Below are 25253 nucleotides of genomic sequence, written 5' to 3'. Positions count from 1 at the left end.
GCTGACACGGCAGGAGTGAGAAAGGCAGAGAGAAGCAGCAAGGCTGCAGAGAAGAACAAAAACAAAGGCAGAAAATAAAGAAGAGAGACATCTGCCTTGCGGCAGCAGAAAACGGAAAGCAGAGAGAGGGTAGGTCAACAGGCGGAAAAAGAGGAAGCTGCCTTTGGCAGCGTGCTGGCAGAGCACATACTGGGCAGAGAAAGAAGGACTGACAGCAGCGGGCAGGTGGAAGGCTGACGGGGCAAGTGAGGCTCGGGAGGTCAGGAAGAAGGAGAGGACGTGCAGGAGAGAGGAGAGACACGGGCAGGGCAGTACAGTGCAGGGAGACCAGCAGACGCATGTGAGGAGGGACTGACAGAGCACGTACTGACGACGCAGTGAAGCTGCACAGCAACAGATCACCTTCTTTCGGTTTAATCTTTCCAAACTTCTATTTTATTTCTGTTTTAATAATGTGTAATTAAATTTATGTTGGCTAGAGGTTAATTCAAAGCCATGATTTATATTTGTAATATGAATTGATTACCTTCGGTTGTGATTTCATAAGTCGTGATTTCAATTTACTTATCCGTTCGTATAAAAACTGATTTGTGTATGTTGGTTGAGAGTGCACGCTTAATTTACATGCATGAATTTGATGCTAGAATATAAGTGAATTTCACCTAATCGTTATGAACTTATTTTCACAAGTAGTAAAGGTTGCTAGTCACAATCACGTTAAGTAAATTCTTGGCAAGAGTATCATGCTTTTCATAGTTACGAATGCCTCGTCAATGCTTATAGTTTTCACAAAGTTTAATGATCTTTGATTGTATCTCTATTGTGCTTTTCACGTAGGGGACTTTTGAAGAATGTTTTGAATTGTTGTATGCGTTTTCCCGTCCAATTCAATAACTTAAGGAAAACTTGAAGATTAAAAAAGTGCTATTCACGGTTAATCTGAAGTGTTGAAATTCACAACTTATTGAAAGAACAACTGAAAATCAATTTAGGTTGCATATGTGTCATGTGTGGAGAAAAACCCTCTAGCTAGTCCGTCATTTATCCTTTCACCTTAATTTCATGTTTTTGTCAATTCTGTAATTTATTTAAGTTTAATTTACTTCTAGTCAAAACCAAACACCCTTCCATTATTAAATTATATTATTTAGTTAGTTTTCATTATTGTTAGTCTTTCAATTCGATTTCCGTCCATTTCAGTCCTAGTGTTTAATTTGATTATTTTCATTATTTTGAGTCATCCTAAGTGTGTTTCGAGTTATTAGAGTTTTTAGCCTAGTTTTGTGTCCTTGAGTCTTGTTTAATATTTTTAAATTAATTTAGAATAGATTAGCAATCCCTCCTAATCCCCGGCCTAGAACGATACCCTACTTACATCTATACTACAATTGTCAAAAAGAGGGTTTAATTTGTGTGTCAAGTAATTCTCACATCAAATTTTGGCGCCGTTGCCGGGGATTAGCAACTTTGCTAATCCTTTTATTTTTGTTTTTGTTTATGTTTATATTGGTGTTTGTGTATTTTACTTTTGATATTTGATTTATTTTTCTTTCTTTGATTTTAGGTTCAAATGGAGCCGAGGGAAATTTAAAGGAAAGATGCGTCCGGCTAAAGACGTTAAATCAAGCGCTTCTTGGGAGGCAACCCAAGCATTCAACGAAGGGAGACTTTGGAATCACTAACCCAATCAGCTTTGCATTCTTCCACCCTTATCTTTACTGCTTTCATTTTGTTTTGTTTAGTTAGTTGTGTTATTTGGTTGATTTCTGTGAGTTTGTGTTATTTAGTTTAAGTGTGGGGGAAGGTTAACCAAAGTCTCTTTACATTAATTTACATATAAAAAAAAATAAAAATAAAAAAAAAAAGATAAAATTTAAAATTAATGAAAAAAAAAAACATAAAAATAAAAAAATTAAAAAAAAAATTAAAAAAAAATTAAAAAAAAAATAAAAAAAAAAAAAAATAAAAAAAAAAATTTAAAAAAAAAATAAAAAAAAAAGTACAAATATTTTACAATGATGTAAACTAATAGTTTTCATTGGTCGGGTGGTGCTTCAGTAGTAGGCGGGGCTTCAGCAGTCGGCGGGGCCACAGAAGGAGGAGGCAGCAGAGGTGCTACACTGGTGTTTATACTCGCTCGGTTAGAGCCAGGCTTCACGTGTATGTTCTCATTGCAGCGCACACTCACTTTAGATCCATTATGGGTACCGGTCCTATCCTAGATTGCTATAGGCAATTAGGACTCGTATGTGATGCACATAGCGCTAGTCTTCACGTGATTGTAGTACCAGAGAGTAAATCATTATTACACCCAGTCATATTCATGTCAGAATATCCCTACATGAACTTGTGTGTCAGCATATGTCGATGAGCACTCGTTATGATATGTTTATTTATGCAAATAATATTGTGATTACCATAAGTTATGTGTTTATTTACGAATTATTATGAAGTATTGCATTTTTGAGGTATTGCTGACTACGATAAGTATTTTCATACACGTAGTATGTTATATTTGGAAACTATACTTGCTTTACATCGAGGGGTTATTACATTTTTTGGAAAGGTTTTACAAAGCTTTATTTTTAGGCCCACTCACCCTTGTTTTTTGCCCTTCCAGTTTTTAGTAGCAGAGCTTTCGTGTCGACCAGAATTATTGGCAAATGTGGGTATAGAAGATTACCTTTGATGGTATAAATCTTATCTTACTTTTACTGTATTTTACTTATGCTGACATCACGTGTGAAATGGGTTCATTCCCACTTACAAGCGCACTTTTCTATTTAGGCACTTTTAGGTTTAAATTTACTCACGTTTTCCACATCACTACACTTTATGGCTTCATCACCTTCCTGGTGTCAGCCAGCATAGCTCGATTCTGAGTTCAAGTGGACATTCAGGGTCGGATTGTGTCAAAATGGTTCGTTGGGCAAAGGTCTGTTTTTTATATTAAGCCTAGAGCTTCTCTTCTTCTTCCTATAGCTTTCATTCTCTCTCTCTCTCTCTCCCTCTAAAATCACCTCTCACTGCAAACTCCTATCTCCCCTTCCCCTTAGCTCCCACACTTGCCATCTCTCTCACTCTCTTTCCAACTCTCAAACTTTGACAATGGTATGATATCCCCACTTATTTCGAATTAAATTTCTTTATATTAAATTTTTTGTATGTCTAAATTTGTGAATTAGTTGTGAATTTGTATGGGGAATGTGGTGGAGAAAATTGGGGAGGTGGGGGAAGGTAGGTGAGAGATGGGGTGAGAGGGGTGCTGAGGGGGGTAGTGGAAGACGGGATTGGGAGGGTGGGTGAAGGATAGGTTGGGAGGGGAGGGGCGGGGGAGGTGGGAAGGGTGGGGCGCGGACGGTTGTGGGGGAAGGTTCAGAGACGAGGTAGAGAAAGTGAGGGACAAAATAAGCACTGTTGTCTTAGGAAATATTATAATTTTTTTTAGAAGTATTAGAAGCTTGTACAAAATATTATAAATTTAAGGAAATATTAGAAAATTTTAGGAAATATTAACTATAATTTTTTATATATTATAAATTCGTACAAAATATAAGAAAATTTTACAAAAAAAAAATATAATTCTTTCAAGAAATATTAGAAATTTTTAGGAAATATTGGATTTTCTAGAAATTTTTTGTAATTTTTTCCATAGATATCAAGATCACTCACTATCCGCATAAGGCAAGGAAAATCAAAGTCATTTACAACCCTAAACATATGTGTGCCACCCCAAGCTTTAAATGTGGCTGACTCACGAGAAGAGAGCCATCATCCACATGAGGTGCCCCATGAAAGCCTTTAAATGGAAGAATATATCCCCTGAGATGAAGGAGGATGATGATAACGCTCTCAGAGAGTGTTTATTTATTTATTTTAAATTTATTATTTTTAATAATTTTAATTATTCGAGATAATTACTTATTTAGTAAAAATTTAAAACTAACATTTGTTCTTGTCAATTTTAGAACAATTTCAAGATCGACCTACAAGTGCTAGGTTTGTCTAGCTACATAACTCGACTGTGGACTCAGCGGTTCAAGGAGTGGATGTATGAGTTATGCAGGCACTACAAGACTTTTGAAACTCATGATGAAGTTGTAGACATCAAAAATTTGAAATTCACATTTATAGAAGCTCTGACCTATCCAACCAGGATTTTGAGCATAGTATGGACAAGTTGACGTATTTCAGAATGAAGCAGTAGGACGTCTTAGAGACAATGCGCCACTAAGGATGAAGCAAAATGAAGCAGTTGAACTTATAATTTATTTTTTTAACTTACACAGGCCTTTTATCCAAATAGATCCCCATTTTTGGGTAAAAATGAGGACTAGTTGTAGGTAGTGTTCTAAAAACCGGCCTAGGCGCTAGTTGGTGAGGTGCCGTTCCGATTAGGTGCCAATTAATGGAGAAAAGTAAGGAACTGTTAAGCACCCACCTGGGCACTTTTAGGAAGCCTAGATGATGGTGCTAGGCTGTATTTTCATTTTCTTGCCTTCTTTCAAACTCGTAGTCGTTGTTTTCCTAATTGTCGTCCACCTCCAGTTGCACCCACATACCTTAGATCTCCAATTAAATCTGACGAGGAAGGAATGAAAAAGAGTGAGGGAGAGAGAAAATGAAGGAGTGAATGTGAAAGAGAGAAAGGGAGAAAGAGAGAGAGAGAGAGAGAGAGAGAGAGAGAGAGAGAGAGAGGGGGAGGGAGGGAGGGAGGGAGAGAAACGATCTGTTATGGAGAGGGATGGAAGGAGAGAGAGCGTGGCAGAGAGTGAGATCAAAGAGATAAAGGCAGTCTGCAGATGAGATAGAGAGAAAGGTGGGATGGGTGCGGCTATATTTTCTAGGGTTAGTAGGTTTTTTTTTAATAAATAGTTTGACTTCTTTTTTTCCAGATATGTAGCCAGCCCGATTTTAATTTTTTTTAAAAAGAAAATAAGGCTCAATAATAATTACGATCTTTAAAAAAACTCTAAAATTTTATACAATACTTATATTTTATAGCAAATATTTATTTTTGTATGTTTTGTATTTTATTTGCTTCAACAAGTATGATTTTTTTTTTTTGGTGTAAACATGGACTTATTTATATATTATATTATAAATTTATTTAAAAAATAAAAATTCGCCTAGTCCGCCTAGGCGCCTGGCTAGCTCCCCAACCCGCTACCCGACTAGCACCTCGCATATTTTAAAACCATGGTTATAAGGCTCATTCATGTCGAACTTCAACAATCCGAACCATCTATTTTGTAAGTCTCGATTTGTAGATCATCCTTACAAAATGGAATTTAATCCAAAATCATTTGCCTATTTAATTATCACGATGAATTTTCATTGTTTCTTATAGAACAAAGTGTTCATCAATTTCTTTTAACTCAATTAGATGTCTCAAATATTTCCGAAATGGCTAATATTTTGCAAGGATGAATAACGAGGTGCAACTTGAAAAGTAGACTGTTCAGATCGTTAAAGTTCGATGTGGTGTGGGCCTTATAACTAATCCTCATTTCTATAAAAAATAAAAAATATATATGGGGATCCTTTCTCTTAAAGGCCTCCTTAACTTATAATTTAATATATGTATATTAAGTTACAATCCTATTAGATTAGGAATGTGATTGTGTAAATCCTAACATATCTAGGATATCCTTATGGGATTCTACCATATCTCTTAGACTATATATTATCCTATTAGAGTTGTAATCTTAAAAGGGTAAGAAATTAACCTTCCTTACTACTATAAATAAAGGCACAATGGGGTGAGATAACACACACCTCGCAATTACACATCTCTCTCTTCTCTCTCTATGCCGCACCCCCTCTCTCTGTGGCCTCCATAATTGTTCAGTAAATTATGCCTACAACACGTTATCAGCACATCCTTGACGCTGCGCTAAAGAAAGTTTGATCTTTGATCAGGGGAGTATTCCGTTTTAATCATTCTTTTTATGATTAATCTATTATTTTATTGAACTGATCTACATGCTATTGATTCATTTAAATTTTTCTGTGTTGAACGTGATACAACGCATTGGAGATGCAATTCTTGTTTTCCGAGAAGGATCTTCTACAAATTCAAAGGTTTTTGCTGTTTTCTGCCAATCAGGTACGCTTAAAATAAAGGAAGATATTTGGAACGACCATGAAGCATGAAAACATTCCCCATGATGCATGAACGCCTTACATTTATATTTACCTTCCGATGTATATATTGTATATGTTTCATATATTTGTCAATATATATATATCCACGTTTCATGCATTGTGTAATTTTTGCTATGTGGAATTTGTGAGTCAAAGCATCGAAATAAATTAGAAGCAATTAGGGTTTTTCAAACCCTAGATGTCAAAAAAAAAAAATTAAAAATTAGGGAAACTTCAACTGAGCCGCTACTTGCAGCTGCTCTGCCAAGCCAAGCTTTCGCTAGAGCCACACGCTTATGCCAAGTTGCCAACCGAGCCATGCCAGGTAGCCAAGCCGTGAGCTGCCAAGCCACTAAGTTGTTACCCAACCCAACCCGAGGTCATAAAAAATGATAGCATTCTCGCGTCGTCTCCTCCACCAAACTGGACTGCCACCATTGACGAGTTGTGGACCTCCCTGATGTTGAGAATGCTCTTCGTAGTGAACTTAAGGGTTTTTGCTTACACCCTGCCTCGACCTCTCCTGAGAACACCACAAACATGGCAGCGTCATTTAACTATTCCAATGATTACATGCACCCAACAAAGGTGGGGTGCCCCGAATCAAGCCCATACCCTTTTGGGCCTTGTCCAGACTCAGCCCACTTAGGCTTCAATTTCTTTTTCTTTTTCTAGGCCTATTGCCCTTTCGACCCATAACTAGCCTGGAGCTGGGCTATTTTTTCACAAACCAAGCTACTTGGGTTTCCTTTTGTTTTAGCCCGCATACCAGCCCGCCTTAGGTCATACAGCCAGCAGCCCAATTGTAACATCCCACATCGCCTAGGGAAGTGGATCATGTATGCCTTATATGTACATGCCTATCTCTTCCTAGCACGAGGTCTTTTGAGAGCTCACTGGTTTCGAGTTCCGTAGGAACTCCGAAGTTAAGCGAGTTCACGGGAAAGCAATCCCAAGATGGGTGACCCACTGAGAAGATCTCGTGTGAGTTTCCAGAAACAAAACTGTGAGGGCGTGGTCGAGGCCCGAAACGGACAATATCGTGCTACGGTGGAGTCGAGCCCGGGATGTGGTAGGGGCCTGATTCGGGATGTGACAATTTGGTATCAGAGCCAATCCCTAGCCGGAAGTGTGCCGACGAGGACGTTAGACCCCTAAGAGGGGTGGATTGTAACATTTCACATCGCCTAAAGGAGTGGATTCTGTAAGCCTTATATGTATATGCCCATCTCTTCCTAGCACAAGGCCTTTTGGGAGCTTACTGACCTCGGGTTTCGTAGGAACTCCGAAGTTAAGCAAGTTCACACGAGAGCAATCCCAGAATGGGTTACCCACTGGGAAGTTCTCATGTGAGTTCCCAGAAACAAAACCATGAGGGCGTGGTCGGGGCCCAAAATGAACAATATTGTGTTACAGTGGAGTCGAGCCAGGGATGTGGTGGGGGCCCGGGCCGAGATGTGACACCAATGCTGCAAGGCTACTCATTTTCTCAGCCTGTAACATTGTAACAAGCAAACAGCTTGTTTTCCATGTTACTAGGCTGCCAATTACAGCCTACCCAAGCTTAATTTAGGCCTAATTTCTTGTGTGGCCTGCAACCAACATTAAATAATAAATGGACCTAGACAAATATTATTTTTGCTTCTACGATCGACCATGAATGGTTCAGATCTATTGAATTAATTAAAAGTGACTAGCAGTCCATTAATCTGATGTGAAATCCAAAATTATTAGCCTGAAGGTCACTTTTGGACATTAACAATTCAATATTTTAATTCCATTCTTTGAACTGTTGACATCTTTTCATAGTCCCGAAGCACTCACACTTAAGTTCCCGAAGCAACTTAAATCCTCTACACTAAAATCAGCATATTGTATTATGTGTTCTTGCAGGAACCTCTTTTTTATGAACTAAACGTTCATAAATTAAATTGAACTTGCAGTTTCAAATTTAGTGCCTTTGAAACCCAAAGTTTTAATAAAACAAATAAACCCATGAAAATCCGACGTTTTTCATGAAAACATGTCTTAGAACTCAAATGCTCTAGCTTTAATGCTTATGGATGATTCATTCTTATAGCACCAATCACAATCTTGTTCCTTCCAATTCAGTGGATTGTCAAACTATCACAAGTTCGATTTCCCTTATTTAGATGTTTCAATCAGAAACCACTTTATATGGGTACAAGACGTGAATCTCCACTTGAGTATCAAGTAGCTGAGAAACCATTATAGCTAACAATGGCATGGAAGAGCTAAATAAGTCTCCGCCATGATCTTCATTTGAAGACTTATGCCCAAAGCATTATAAATGGAAATACCTCCTGAACTAGGATTCCATGGCTCTTTGGCTCACTTCGATGACCCGCTTAATCATAAACGATATTGCCTGAAGCACACTATAATTATGTCCATGAATGAGTACAATTTTGAAGTTTATAAATCTGATCGAACTTTGACTGGAGAATATTTTTCTCGTCCTTCTAAGTTTCTAACTCACTCCTGAAGCAGCAATGTAGAAAGTTGAAGTTAACCAAATTCTCGAATCTGATTACTACCACAAATGTGAGAAAAAAGGTATAGACCCAGCTTCGGCTGGAGTTTACCGAAAGGTACAGACCCAATTCAATCAAAGCCTACCAAATGATGGTGCCTTGCTTTGGCAGGGATACACCGAGGGGTATGCTCTACTTCGTAGAAATACATTGAATGGTACTGCTCTGCTTTGGTAGAGGCCTACTGAACAAACCCCTCCAGCTTAGGCTGGAGTCTACCGAACTCAAGTATGGTTTATCTTTTTCACAATCCAATTTCGAGTTTGTTTTTGCAACATATGGTAGAATCAAGGCTTGAAAGGTGTGGCATCATGCCCGAAGCGTGATCCTTGGCACCTAAAACCTACAACTTCAAGAATAAGGGATAATATTTCCAAACCTTAACCTTGCAGAATCTACTTCCGTCTCGATGGAATAAATCATTGGTTATGCACTTGTTCGTGCCCATACCAATCTCTTTAAGGAGTACCATTCTTGTAGTCAATATGTGAGATTAATTTTGCTCCACCGAACATCGTTGGAAGAGCAGAATTTTGACATGAATGGCCTTGTTAGTCGAATCCACCCTAGTAACTTTGGTTTACTTTGTGGACATTTTTCCTTTTTTTTTTATTTAAGTTTGGTGTATGTTTTATTTATGGATAATCTTATTGATTTGTCCTCGAATATGAGTTAATTGAATCATGTTTCTTAATACATGTGACCAAATTCAATTAAACACATGATTAGTTAGTTGTCTGGATGAATGCGATACTTCGCACACTAACTTTATGCCTAAACCACATCTATAGTAATGACTTCAAGTTTATCCAACCTGATTAAGAGCATTGGCACGTTCCTCGTTGTATGAATGGTACTGAATTAGCATGTTAGAAACCTTATATTCTCCCTATTCTGGAATAACATCGTTGAGTTTTAAAGATATTCGAGAGAACAATGATCATGAATGAAAGCAGTGTAAAAAATAGAGTGGAATATCTTTACACCACCTCCAAAAATGAGCCTGAAGCTTTGATTTGGGTCCAATAGGCTACCTCCCAACTAGGAACACGCCACATGTGGCCAGCCTAAAGCTGGGTAATTGAGCAGTTTACTTGCTTTGGCATGACCTTTTGGGACACTTAGGTCAAACAATGATGCCACGACATATCTCCTAACTCGAAGTAAGGATCTTGTGTCTACAAGCACACTTTGCCAAGCCTGCTCATTAAGGAAATTGATTTTCTAAATCATTCCTCACAAAGATACGAGATCACCCTTGTTTACAGTGGATTCAAAGGAATATATGTGGACTAATCCAACCAAAATGTAGACCATATAAATATTTATGGTTTTGGTTGATGAATCGACAAACTAGTCACATGCTTGTCTACACGCATTGCTGCTAAACCTCCTGGCCGATATTAAAGGTCCACCACCCTACTTATCCCTTAAAGTCTAGGAGACTGGATAATGCCAGAGAGTTTATATCGACGATTTTCGATAAAGGATTACATGTCTTTTGGGTTTATAATTGAACATCGAATTCCCATGTTCACCATAAATAACCTCACATAGTGATCATAAAGTGCAATTTAAATGATCGCCCAAACCTTAGTGAACATACCACGTTTTTGGTTTCTGCCTAGGGCTATGCAATTTTGTACGCAGCTATGTTGGTCCACCTTGAGGCTCATTGCCACTCAACCTATTTGGCATTATAGTTGGTTACTGGGTACGAACTTGACGTTTTTCATATTTACGTGATTTGGGTGTGCATTCCATGTGCCAAGTTGCGCCCTCGCAACATACCAATATGGGTCCTCAACGAAGAACATGAATCTTTGTCGATTATGATTCTCCTTCACACTAGCTTTCTTATAGCCCTTGCACGTGATCTCTTTACCGCTCATTTGTGGGTTGTCACTTCAATAAGACAATCTTACCGCCGTTAGGAGAAGATAAAAACATCAACGTTCCTGTAGAATGATGCGAATTTGCGTGAACGTTGCCCACTATGTCTCATCGCGATCTCCGTACCACACAAGTAAGTACGATGAATTCTAGCTTTCAAAATGTTGCTACAGACATATTCCTCTGATCCAGCTAAAGTGACGAGATCATATGCCAGCTGCAAACATGCCTACAAGGATAGACGTACTTAACGGACATTGAGTCAACATCCCTGGAGGGTGTGCCGCCCCTGTTGGATGGTCCGGTAAACCGGCAGATAACCAATCAATCTGTCTTGGATTGGAGCATGACAGACCACTCGGTTTATAGGATTCACTTCCCTAGAAGAGGAAGGTCATGGCACAACAATGAATATATACTCGATCGCTGTCTCAAATCATTTTCATTTTATGAGATTAATCCGGATTACTCTTGAGACTTGAAGTTCTTGGTCCAGTATATTAGTTTGGATGAGTTAATGTAATTGAAATGAGATTACCATCGATGATGTTTTTACTTATATGGTAGCTACCGACATAAATGAAAAGCGATGATAACGAACCATGTTTCGTTGATTAAGTGACAACGTATAACTGATTGGACAACCAAAATTACAATCCAAGTCAAATTTCTTACCAAAGTGTGTTTTGAACCTATTGTTCCTACACTGCCCAAGGTAACCATGTTATGTTACAAGTGGAAAAGGAAGCATTATAAGATGAATGAAATAGTGCAATATGATGCATGCCTTACAGCGCAAGGTTTCTCTCCAACATCCTGTGATTGATAGCAACATCCTGTGGTTAGTCTTTTCTCCATAGGGATATTGATACGGAGATTTACATGTAAATTCCCGAAGAATTACATGGACTGGTTTAAATATTTCTAAACCACAGAACACCCTTTTAACTTGTTTGAGGCGTTCACTTACGGATTGAAATAATCTGACGGATGTGGTATACCCGTCTAAATGATTATTTGATCAGTCAGGAATATGAATGAATGCTCTTTCGTGTTAAACTATGAAGTTTTATTCCGAATTGCTAGAGTTACATTTTATGTTGTTGACACGAATCTCACTAAGACTTTAGAAACGCTTGAGAAAACTACCTCGCACCTAAAGATGGAATTTGAGATAAAGGATCTTAGGAAAACTTGTTTATGCCTTGACATGAAGTTGAATCATTGTTCTGACGGTATTTTGGTCTACTAGTCAAACTACACCCTGAAGGTGTTACTTTTGAGTATACCTATGATCGTCCATACATTATAAGCAAATGAGACCCTTGAAGAAGTTATGGAATTTGAAATTCCATATCTAAGTTCAACTTTGCGCTTCATTGTACCTAGCTCATTGTATTAAACATGACATCTCTTTCGATGTTGATCTATTAGTAAAGATACAACACCGCACCTACACGTAACCACTGAATTGGTATTAAAGAAGTACCCTGAAGGTACTAAAAATTTGGGCAAATCCCAATGCATCTCGAGTGGATCCAACCCCCTAATCCTCCAAATGATGCTTGCCTTGTTTGTTAAGCAATGTTGGTTACTTATCAAACCCGCACAAGGCAAAATCCCCGAATGATTATGTCTTTACCGTAAGGGATATCACAATATCTTGGAGGTCCACGATATGACCTTAGTTGCAAAACCTTCGAATCATTCCAAGACTCACCTCACTTAACTACGCCATAAGTGAGACATGATTAGGAGTCATTGTTTAGCATATTTGAAGTACTTGTTGTATTAATCCATCTCTGAGTCTCAACGACGATCCATAAAGACTATGCCGCATGTATTAACCCGACTAAGACATGATACATCAACGAAGTCAACACCAAGACATATTGCGTCTACATCATATCAGCAAAGCATCAGGAGATTGAAGTCATGCAAACCGATCCCAGACAACCTTGCCGACCTCTACACGACGTCATTACTGAAGTCAACTTTCCAGAAGCTTGTTCGAGAATTTGGTATGCCTAACTATTCATATGCAATGCTTGTAGTTCTTATTTGGAAGTTCTATCAAACTTAGGGGAAGTATCCAAAAATATATCACTTGATCTTAATGTACTATTTATCCCTACGATTAGGAGCATTATTCCCACTGGATTTTCGTTACCTAACTAGGTTTTGACGAGACACCCATCTTGGGCTAATCATACCCGTGTGAGCTCTTCTACTTGTGTCCAGAAGACGTATTGTTTTGACTTAATGCAACTTCTCACTTTTCTCCTTAGTCTATGGGTTTTTCTCCCACCTTGGGTTTTACCATAGCAATGTTTTGTGAGTTTTACCTTTTTATGCATTCTTCTGTTGATTTGAGACTCGCGTTCACTTATTGTGCCGACAACTTCATCAACTGTAGTTACTTCATTGCTGAAGACCTGATGCACCATTTGTTTGAGTATTTACACACTCAGGGGGGAGTGTTGCAATCCAATTAGATTAGGAATGTGATTGTGTAAATCCTAACATATCTAAGATATCCTTATGGGATTCTACCATATCTCTTATATTAGATATTATCCTATTAGAGTTGTAATCCCAAAAAGGTAAGGAATTAACTTTCTCTACTACTATAAATAAAGGCACAATAGGATAAGATAACACACACCTCACAATAACACATTTCTCTTTTCTCTCTATGCCGCACCCCATCTCTCTCTAGCCTCCATAATTGTTCAGTAAATCATGCCTACAACATATTATTAATTTTAAAATATTTGAAAATGTTTGCCCAGTGAAAGATGTTGTCGAGCAAGCTTTTTAATTTTTTTTTTATTAATCTTACTCGACGACAATTTCATTGATTTTGTATTTTACTATTTTTTTTTGAAAAAAAAAATAAAAAAAACTTTGCCCAACGAAAATGTTTGTCGGACATGCTATATTCGTTGAGCATAGCTAGTCAACACAATTTTGCTCGATGAAATTGATGTCAGAGGATTAGTCGGGCAAATTACTTTTGCCTGATTGTTTTGCTATTTTCGTCGGGCTAGAGTGTGTGCAATGAGCTTTGATGACAAAGTCTACCCGACGAAGTGTTGTCAGACAAATTATAAGGCGAGGAATAGTTATTTTGCCGGACTAATATTTTTCGGCTGAAAATTGTGTTGTTTTTTTTTTGTACTATCGGTTTTTCGGCTGAAAATAGTGTTTTTTTTTTAGTACTATCGGTAAGAAACAAATATGTGATGATTACAAAACAAATATGTGATGATCACAAAACAAATATCCGATGATTGAAACAAATCGCTTGATTTGATTTGGCTGCTTTTGTCCGTTTTGTTTAATGAAAGTGATTAAATTAGAATGAGAATCCTCTTCGGATTCTCTTTGTGGGGATCCCAAAGATCTTTCAATCACTTCCGTTCATCGTGCATCGTACAGTCAGAAATCATTGTAAATTTATTTATGTAAAATGAATATAAATAGTACATGACGAAGACTGGCTGCACGACGTACGATGAACAGAAGTGATTAGAGGATCCTATGAATCCTCACAAAGAGAATCCAAAGAGGATCCTCATTCATTAAATTACAAAAAGTGGTCACGTCTCATTTTTTCAATTTTTGTAACAAACTTGGAAATAAATAGAAAACTACCATAGTAACCTTAAAAAGTAAACATGTGATAATCTTTCAAGTTTTGTGTATGTTAGAAAACCAATATTTAGATTGGAATATATTATGTAATTGATTTTGTATTTGATATTGTATTCCCGGATTGTAGGGTTCCTTATTGTAAGATTTGTTATAAACTTCTTATTTAAATGTGATTGTGTAAATCCTAGATTAGATTTAATACTAGTTATTCTTTCCTATTAGAACTTGTATTCCTTGGAGAGGAAAGATTCTTCCCTCCTTTATTACTATGAATAAAGGCACTGCGTAGGAAAAATAACACATCATCTACACAACCCTACAAACACATCTATCTCTATTCTCTCTCTGTGTTGCTGGCCCTCTCTCTTCCTGTCAGATAAAATAGACCACAACACGTTATCAGCACGCTCCTACCGATACGCTTAGGAATCAGACGTGGAAGTTTTTTGCATCAAACCAGCTTATCAATATCATCAGGCAATCAAGTTCTTCCAAAACAACGATTTTTCTCTCAATATATTTGCAGCCCTAATAGCATGAACATTCACCATAATGCATGACCAAACTTTACGTTTTTCAAATTTTAGATTCTACATAAATTGTACTTGCATTATATTCATAATTGTTGAATTATGTGAATTGATATTGCCATGAATTGTACCATATATCTGTCCATGCATTCAATTATTTGATTAAATATGCATTGAATAAATTGAAAAAAAAAATAGAAAATTCATTTAGGGTTCTTCGAACCCATGACCCGATCCACTCACAAAGCCATCGAGCTCCACTGGAAAACCCAATGCCTATGGTGTCTAACCCATAAACTCTAACTACCCTATGGCGAGACCACGACCTTGCCATGCACTTTTTTGGCAAAATCCGACATAGTGTCGTGATTTTTGAACCAAAATCATTGAAATTCCAAATGAATTTCATCGAATTTGGGTGAAATTCAAGTTTAAATTTCATAGGTTTCCCTTTTTCCTTTCCCCAACGTCGAGGTACTCCCTTCATCACTAGGAATTGGCTCGCCATTGAACCCACGACCCTGCACCAAGAACTATGTGTTAAAACCCAGCCGCCTGAAGCAACGGCGCCGGTTTCTTTCCCTAGCAACATAACCCAGTTCTAACCTGGGGTGTTTTTGACTTGACCCAAGCCCACTTGGGCTTTATTTCTCTCACCCACATTACAGAGCCCAATTGGGCCTCTGTTGGACTCAACCTGCGACACCAGCCCATGGTTATAGTGTCCCCGTGTCCTGCGATGCACTGGATTGTGTCTCCCTAGGTTTATACATTTGCGTCGCACCAGATTCCAACCTGAAGCTGGAACATCGGTGCACTACACAGCGAAGCACCGGAGCACGCCTTCAAGTGAACCTACATCCATAGCCTACTTCTTGCCGTACCTGATCAGTGCCCATATGGGCGTCCCCTTTATTTTTGGACCTATTGCTACAACCCATTTGCTGCTAATAGGCTAGCAGCCCAATTCTTTTAAGGCCTAATCAGCTCGTGCATATTGCAGCCTACTTTCAAATTACTTAGCCCATCCGTGGGCTTTGGCCCATTATTTTGGGCCCCGAGTTTAAACGCCTATTTTTTTTTTAGGCCTTATGGGTTTACAATTTTTCACCCACATTTTAATTTTGGCCTAAAGTCCAAATAATTAATTCAATTATAATAATAGACCTGAAAATCTATTTGCATATTTTCTTGTTGCATATTTATATATATTTGCGTTTGTCTGCAAGAACATATGAACCTGAAGTTCATATTATATTGAAACCTGAAGTTTCTAGAAACATACCTCGTTTCAAAACCTGAAGTTTTCCTTAAAACCATCACTTATGAAAACCCGAAGTTTTTTCATGTAAATTTAAACCAATAAATGTCTATTAGAACCTGAATGTTCTACTCCTATATGAATGGATTGATTTTTTTTCTCCATTACACTAACCATATTCTTGTCTATTTATTTTATGATAAGGACATGTCAAATTTGAAAAAACTCGACTTCACCGCTTTAGAGGTCTCTAGAAGGAACTACCCCAAGTGGGTCCAATATGTGAAGTTCTACCTTACTGCAAAGAATTTGAGTCTCACCATTGAAGATGAGACAGACAACCTGATTAGGGAAGCTGAGAAAGCCATTGTCATGATCATCAGCTGAAGACATATTCATAACGCAATGCAAATCGAGTACCTTGCTGAGGAAGATCCACTAGCACTTTGGGTCGCTTTGGCTAATCACTTTGATCACCAAAATGACATCTTCTTACCTGAAGCAAGACATGACTAGCAGCATCTGCGCTTCCAAGACTTTAAGTTTGTGAATGAATATAATTCTAAAGTTTGTTGAATTCGATCACTTCTCAAGTTCTGTAACGAGAATTTGACCGAAAAAAAAAATCTTTTAGAGAATAACTATACGACCTTCTCTGCTACCAATATTGTCCTGCAGTGACAATATAGGGCTCAGAAGTTCACTAATTTTTCAGATTTGATCTCTGTTTTACTTATCGCTGAAAAACATAATCAGTTGTTGATGAAAAATCATCAAACTCGACCTACTGGTGCGACTGATGTGCCTGAAACATATTATAGCACAAACCAACGTCCAAAGCGTTAACATGGGCGTCGTCAGGGTGGCCATAAGCCACCTTGTCAAGGTCAACAAAGCCAAGGCCCACCTAAGGGAGGAAACCGAGCCCAAAAGTGCCCTAACCTTGATCCCAAGGTCCCAAACTTCAAGAAAAAGGTCAAAGCACCTAAAACCATAGATGTGAACATATGCTACCACTGTAGTTCAAAGGACTATTTATCTTGTGTCTGCCGTGCTCCCCAAAAGGTTGTAGCTAAATATCATTCTCGTCATAAAAAGTTTGAATTAAACTTTGTGCAAGTGGCTGAACCAGAGAGTACCAAGATGGAGGTTTCTGACTTTTAGGAAGATACCATCCCTATAGAAGATTAGAATTTTAGACATGAACTATTTTTAGTTTTTATTTGAAATAATAGGGCCAAATTCCACCTAGTGGCCGAAGCCCCTAGTTTTTTGGTTTAATTTTGAACAATTTCCTTTATGTTTGGATTATTTGTTGGTGGTTTATTTTTTGGATATTAAGTTTTTCAATTACCATCCTTGCATACTTAAATTATTTTGAATGGATATTTGTTTTTCTTTATAACTTTTATGCATGTGACCAATTCAAATTAATTTTTATTTCTAGGTATGACTAGTCGGATAGTTAGTTGTCTGGTAGATAGTGCAACCACCCACACCATTTTGCGTGAACGTATCTATTTCACTAACTTCATACCTAAGAATGCACCTCTTACAACCCTCTCAAGACCATCCAACCTGATTGAAGGATACGGTAAGGCACATATAATGTTGTCCAATGGTACAATCTCAACCATTGAAGAGGCAGCCTATTCTCCACATTTCGGAAGAACGTTGTTGAGTTTCAAGGACAATAGAGATAATAATTACCACACTGAAACCTATGTAGAAAACAAAGTTGAATTTATATGCATCACTTCCTATGAATATGGCCAGAAGCGTATTCTAGAGAAGATGTAACGTATCCCAAGTGGTTTGTATACTACGACCATACGCCCTATAGAGAGCCACTATGCAGCCAGCCCTACCGTTGGGACCGCGCACATAATTACACTTTGGCATGATCATTTGGGACACCCTAGATGAACAACGATGCGCCGTATCCTCAAATCATCACATGGGCATCCACTAACCCAAAGTTTATGTTTGATTCAAGGAATCGCATGTCAAACATGTTATATGGGAAAACTTATTATTAAGCCTTCTTATGACAAGATTTGCTCAAATCCTCCAATTTTTCTACAAATGATTCATGGGGGACATTTATGGACCGATTCACCCTCACTATGGACCATTTAGATATTTTATTGTTTTGGTTGATGCTTCCACACATTGGTCACACGTGTGCTAGTTATCTACAAGGAATGCTACATTCTCCAAATTATTGGCTCATGCTATCAAGCTCAGGGCTCACTACCTTGATTATCCGATCAAATATATTTAATTGGATAATATTGCAGACTTCACATCTAAAACTTTTGATGACTATTGCATGTCAGTTGGTGTTGAAGTTGAACATCTAGTACCCCATGTTCACTCCTAGAACAACATGGCAAAGACATTTATTAAGCAATTACAAATGATTAATCTATCATTGGTCGTACGTACCAAGCTCCTGATCGCTACTTAAGGCCATGCAATATTGCACGCAACCATGTTGGTCCACCTGAGGCCTATTGCAATCCAACCATATAGCGCCCTTAAGTTGGTTTCCAGATACATTCTTGACATATCGCATCTGAATGTTTTTTGTTATACAGTCTATATACCGATTTCGCCGCCCTTATGTACAAAAATGGGGTCTCAGCAAATGATGGAAATCTATGTTAGATATGATTCTCCTTCAATCATTCGTTACTTAGAACCTTTGACAGGCGATCTGTTTACAACTCATTTTGCGGATTGTCACTTCTATGAGACAGTCTTCCCATCGTTAGGGAGAGATAAGAATGTTAACATTCCTAAAGAACAGCGTGAATTATTATGGACGACTCCCACTTTGTATCATTTAGATCATTGCACCACTTAGTTTGAAACTAAAGTGCAACGCATATTAGATCTTCAGAGTAAAACTTAGAGCATGCCAAATGTTTTCACCAATCTAGCATGAGTGACAAGATCACATATTCCAGCTGCAAATGTGCCTATAAAGATGGATTACCAAATGTACGACAAACTTCCTTCTTGGAGGCCCGAGATGCCACTTTGGCCAATCCATGTACATTAGCGACTAGCCAATCATCTACCCCTACACAAGTGTGATAGACCACTTGGTTCAAAGGATTCACACCCCTAGAAGAGGAAACCCACGGCACAGGCCTTTGAAGAGCATACCGTGAATCCGACTGTAACCTACTCATTCTATCCAACTCATAAGAAAATTCTAGATTACAGAAACATCCTTGAAAAGACAAATCCACCTCCCGAGAATCGTAAGATTTCAGTCCATTATGCTAGCTTGGATGATGTTTGGTGTAGAAATGTGATGATCGTTAACGATGCATTAGCATATGCAGTAGCAACTGAAATCATGTTGAGCGATGACATTGAACGTCGTTCCATTGATGAATGTCGACGTATAACTGATTAGTCAAACTGGAAACAAGCAATCCAAGTTGAATTCAATTCGCTTGCGAAACGTAAGGTGTTTGGACCTATAACTTCTACTTCTCCACATGTGAAGCCTGTTGGCTACAAGTGGGTTTTCATTCGGAAGCATAATGAGAAGAACAAAATTGTGTGTTACAAAGCTCACCTTGTTACGCAAGGCTTCTCACAACGCCCCGGGATTGACTATGAAGAAACTTATTCACCCTTTATTGATGTGATTACTTTTTACTACCTTATTAGTTTAGTCGTTCCGAAAAACTGAGTATACAACTAATGGACGTAGTAACTGCGTATCTCTATGGGGATCTTGATATGGAAATTTATAGTTCCCAAAAGACTTACATTGACTGAATCAAATATTTCCAAACCCCGGAACACGGTTTTAATTTGGTTGAGGCGTTCACTTTACGGTTTGATGCAATCCAGAAGAGTATGATATAACCGTTTGAGTGAGTATTTGACTAGTCAGGGATATGTGAACAACAAACTATGCCTTTGTGTGTTCATTGAGAGGTCACATTCCGGTTTTATAATCGTTGCAGTATATGTCAATGACATGAACCTCATCTGAACTCCTGAAGAGCTCCAGAGAACAGCACACCTAAAGTCGGAATTTGAGATGAAAGATCTAGGAAAGACTCAATACTGTCTTGGTCTCGAGATAGAGCACTGTTTGGATGGAATCTTAGTACATCAATCGAACTACACCTAGAAGGTGTTGCGCTGCTTTAACGAGGATAAAGTGAAGCCTTCAAGTACTCTTATGGTCGTTTAATCGCTAGATGCAAAACAAGATCCCTTCCATCCAAATGAGGATGATGAAGAAATTTTGGAACCTGAAGTTCCTTATCTAAGTATGATAGGCGCTTTATTATCCTTAGCTCAATGCACTAGACCCGACATCTCATTTGCTATTAATTTTTTGGCAAGATACAGTAGTGCACCAACACACAGACACTGGATTGGTGTTAAAGACATATTCCATTACCTTAAGGGTACTACGGATCTGGACTTGTTTTATCCCTACGAATCCTCGAGTAATGCCGCACCCCCTTATCTCAAGTCGATTCTCGCCTTGTTGGTTATGCCGACCCAGGATACTTATCTGATCTACACAAGGCACGCTCTTAAATGGGTTATGTCTTTACCATTGGAGACACCGCAATCTTTTGAAGGTCAACTAAAAAAACCTTCGTTGCCACTTCGTCTAACCATGCTGAAATTCTCGCCTTACATGAAGCAACTTAGGAATGCTTTTGGTTAAGAACAGTTGTGAGCCATATTTGAAGCTTCTACTATCTTTACTCCGTCGTTGACGTCCCAACGACAATCTATGAAGACAACACAGCATGCATCGAACAACTCAAGAAGGGTTACATCAAATGGGACAACACCAAGCACATTGGGCCGAACTTCTTCTTCTCACATCAACAACGAGAGCATCAGAAGATGGAAGTCATGCAAATTCGTTCACAAGACAATCTGGCCAACCTCTTCACCAAATCAATTCCGATGGCGACGTTTTAGGAGCTTGTTCAAGGAATTGGTATATGTAAACTTTCTGTTGTAGCATTTTTAGTTTTCTTTGGAATTATGTCAAACTCAGGGGGAGTATCCTGAAGTATACTTGCTTGATCTTAATGTACTCTTTTTCCCTAAGATTAGGAGCATTTTTTCCACTGGGTTTTTGCTACCTAATGAGGTTTTAACGAGGCACTCACCTTGGGTTGATCATATCCCTGATGACGTCTCGTAAACGTTTCATTTGACTTTGCATTTCTCATTCATTTTTCCTTAGACTAGGGATTTTGTCCCTACTCGAGTTTTTACCATAGCCATAGGGTTTTTTGTGAGACTTATAGTTCCATATGCAAGTTCCTACCTTATTTGAGACTAGCGTGTTCCCAAAATCAATGTCAACGAGTCGATTTCCTCAACTCTACATGATGCCGAATCTACTTGAGTGTTTACACACTCAAGGAGGAGTGTTATAAGCTTCTTATTTAAGTGTGATTTTGTAAATCCTAGATTAGATTTGATACTAATTATTCTTCCCTCCCTTGTTACCATAAATAAAGGCATTGCGTAGGGGGAATAACACATCCTCTACACAACCCTACAAACACATCTCTCTCTATTATCTCTTTGTGCAGCCGGTCCTCCCTCTCCTTGTCAGATAAAATGGACCACAACATGATTCCTATTTTCTCTACATATAAAAAAGTACAGAGAGCCACGATTCGAATGGCATTTGTCCTTTTCAATTGCAAATATCTGGTTTTTTTTTTTTACCATAATAATTAATTATTAAAAGGAAAATAATAAAGAACCCAATGGTACTCGGCCATTGAATCTTTCCCCTATACTTGGATGATCCAAATGGTACTTGGCGATGGCAGGTGACCAAAGATGGTAAAATAAATTTATAGTATCGCTAAACTTTGAATCTATTTGAATGGTCAAGATCGAAACTCCATGTAGACAGAAAATCTGTAGAGGATCCAAATTAAATTGTCGTCCAATGTTGTCTATATATAGTAATGAACCAGAAAAATGAAGAATAGGTGAAGGCATATTATTAATTTGAATTTTGCATTTAATATAGGTGATGTGAATTACAAAACCGATATAGGTATTAGTAAACGGAATGATTTCTTTCCCCATCTAGATCCTGAAACTTCTTCTACAGTGGTTAACCCTACCTTGTGCTCTATAAATTTCAGTATTCGTCATAGCCTCATAGTGCATTGTTGTCTAAATCGGATTACAACTGAGGCTTCTTTTTCTTGACATTTGCATGATCGATCTTAGTGATTTTTGTGAATGATGCTTCAATCAAAGCAAACCCATAATCAGTTCTTTGCTTTGACAATTTTTCTTTTGTATTGGAACCAAGTACCAGTTACAGCTAAACCACTCGGTAATGCCAAGTATATAGACTTGCATTGTGAATTGATTTCTGCAAGCTTCTTTTCTCCCGTTGCACACCCGTATTTATTTCTAATCTATGAATTGAATAAATCAAAGGAAAAATGTGTGCAGAAAAAGAAACTCTGCAGAAATCATTTCGCTCTCCTTATCATGATCATTATTATTACATTCATCTTGAATTTAGGTTTTTGGTGCAGACCAAGAAATAGCATTTGATTATAGGGAAGGGAGTGAGAAGGGCCCAGAACACTGGGGAGAGCTTAAACAAGAATGGGCGGCATGTAAAGATGGACGATCTCAATCACCAATAGGTTTAGACGAGAGTCGTGCCACCAAAGTGATCCAAAGTTCAAGGGATCTTACAGTGAGCTATAAGCCTTCCGATGCAACTCTCAAGAACGAAGGTCACTATATCGCGGTGAGAGTATCACATTAGAGTTTTGTTATGCTTTAACTTAAATTGTGGAGTTTGCATGGTCTTATCAATTTGTACCACCTATGTTGTATGGAGGTGCTATTTATGTATATATTTAATTGTCAAACAATTATTGTCCATAAGATCTGAAATTTGGAGGTGATTGACAGAGCCATTTGATCATAGTGTCCTTAATTCATTTTTCATACATTATTTTCCATGTATATATTTAGGATAGTGCTATTGACACACACATCTTTACTTCCCACACACCTTCATTAATTTTTTGTCATTGATATTTTTTAATTCATTTAATCCAACGTCTGAAAATTGAAAAGGGTGTCAGAAGTAAAATGGGTGTGTGGATAGTACTACCCTATATTTAATACTGCATTTCTTATTTTCTTACAATACCTTCATTCATTTTCCCAATATGTTGGAGTGAATTATAGAAACACGTTCTTCTAATGAAAACCAAAGTTGCTTATTAGTAGTAAAAAATATTCAGGGTGCTGCTTTCCATTTTTACAAAATGACTTTGGTTTTGTAGAACTCTTTTTTTCTAAGAAAAAATTCTTCCTCTTATCAATTTCTTGATTCTGTATTGTTTTAAATTGGTTCAGCTTGAATGGGAAGGCGATGCTGGATCTATCCAAATCGACGACTCAGATTACTTCCTCAAAAGATGTCATTGGCACACCCCATCTGAGCACACCGTTAATGGTGCAAGGTCTCTTTCTTTCTCTCTCCCCTCTCCCTCAGCTCCTGTCTTAAAAATCCAAAATGTTTCTTCCATGTCTAAACTTAAGAGTTCTCTTCATTAGGTATGATTTGGAACTGCACATGGTGCATCAAAGTGCAGACCAGAACAATATAGCTGTAGTTGCATTTCTATACGAAGTCGGGCAGCCCAATGCTTTTTTATCAAAGGTAATTAAAATCCACAAAACACATGTAAATGAATTATAAGAGATTCATTTCAGGGTATTCTGACACGTACTGTTCCCTTTTCAGATAAACCAGGATATATCTTTTGTGACTAGTACAAAGGAGAAAAAGTTGGGAGTGATTGATCCAAGGGAAATAAAATGGGACAGCTCAAGATTTTACAGATACATGGGATCACTCACAACTCCTCCCTGTACAGAAGGAGTTATTTGGACCGTAAACGAAAAGGTACATCCACTTCATCAACCCAAAACCCTAAAGTATTCATCATTAGCTTGATATACAGCCAATAATTAATGAGAACCTTTCGCTAATCATAAACTTCATGCCCTCAGGTAGATATTGTTTCAAGAGAACAACTGGACTTACTTAAAGAAGCTGTTTATGATGTAAGTCTTCGTATCTTTGTTTAATAATTCCTTATGTCTTTCTTGTTTTAAATTTAACAATTAAAGTCTATTAAATCTGAATTCTTGGCAAAAACTATTAATAGAATAAAACATTACTACAGTACTGTTAGCTGCCTTCATTTGGAACAAATATGGTTTTTGTGTTTGGTATTGTTATATCAGTCATATAAAGGCACAATTTTTCTGGGAATCAAATATGATATGTTTTTCTTCAAATTTAATAAGATACTTAACGATATAGCACGATTCTTGAATGTGCAGTATGCAGCGGCGAATGCAAGGCCATTGCAACGTGATGAAGGCCGAGATATTAAGCTCTATGGCCCGTCGTCATCGTTAAGTGACTTGAATGCAGAATTACCTCACAGGGGGAGACTTAATTCCGCAGCAATCCCTCGGGAGTGAATCAAAGCAGCAAGTCCCTAAGAGATAGAGTCCCCAACAATTTGTCAGATTATTTCCACAAGTTAACGGCATGTCTCTTCGCGTATCTTCTCTAATTGGTTATCAATTAAGATAAATATTTTCCTTTACTGTTCTTTCATGCTTTCCTAGTAGCCTTGTAATCCCTATGTGGTTTGTTGAATTTGTCAAATAAGAGAAAATAGCATGAATCTGCTGCACCAATTGTGAGTTTGCGTTGTCCTATTTCTCGTGTCGTAATAGCATGCACACAATGTCTTCATTTTCTACCTTAGACTCAAAGCAGAACATTCATTACAAGCATGTTTACTTACAAGAGAAGGGAACGAAGCATTCTCATCTCTGCTACACTCATTTTATGTACGTGTTGACGTTTCACTGCCCAACATTCCATGCCATAAAGCATTGCTGGCCTTATTGTCGTCCTATAACATTTTCCCTTGAGCTTAAGTAGCATACGACGATCACACAACATGCCGGATGAACTCTTCCACTTCATCCATCCAGCTTGTATTCTATGGTTGAAGTCTCCATCCAACTCTCCGTTCTTTTGCAAAACAAATCCTAGGTAGCGAAAGCGGTCGCTATTTGGTGCTTCCTAATCTCTAATCCTCACCCCTAACTCATTTAAAC

At 37.9% G+C, this 25253-nt stretch overlaps 1 protein-coding gene across 1 annotated transcript in view; it reads left to right on the top strand.

Annotated features, from left to right (window-relative positions):
* LOC103450022 (alpha carbonic anhydrase 4-like) overlaps positions 1–24845 on the top strand; it is a 48854-nt gene extending 24009 nt beyond the window's left edge. The window contains exons 4-9 of the mRNA XM_070809779.1: positions 22622–22842; positions 23463–23569; positions 23664–23769; positions 23854–24015; positions 24123–24176; positions 24459–24845. Of these exons, the coding sequence (XP_070665880.1) occupies positions 23683–23769; positions 23854–24015; positions 24123–24176; positions 24459–24602 (447 nt within the window). The 5' untranslated portion in view covers positions 22622–22842; positions 23463–23569; positions 23664–23682 and the 3' untranslated portion in view covers positions 24603–24845. The remainder of the gene's footprint in view (positions 1–22621; positions 22843–23462; positions 23570–23663; positions 23770–23853; positions 24016–24122; positions 24177–24458) is intronic.
* Positions 24846–25253: the final 408 nt, after the last annotated feature.

The sequence above is a fragment of the Malus domestica genome, chromosome 12, assembly GCF_042453785.1.
Source record: "Malus domestica chromosome 12, GDT2T_hap1".
Lineage (NCBI taxonomy): Eukaryota > Viridiplantae > Streptophyta > Magnoliopsida > Rosales > Rosaceae > Malus > Malus domestica.
The sequence above is the reverse complement of the archived record's forward strand: the minus strand, read 5'-3'. Positions and strand labels throughout refer to the sequence as shown.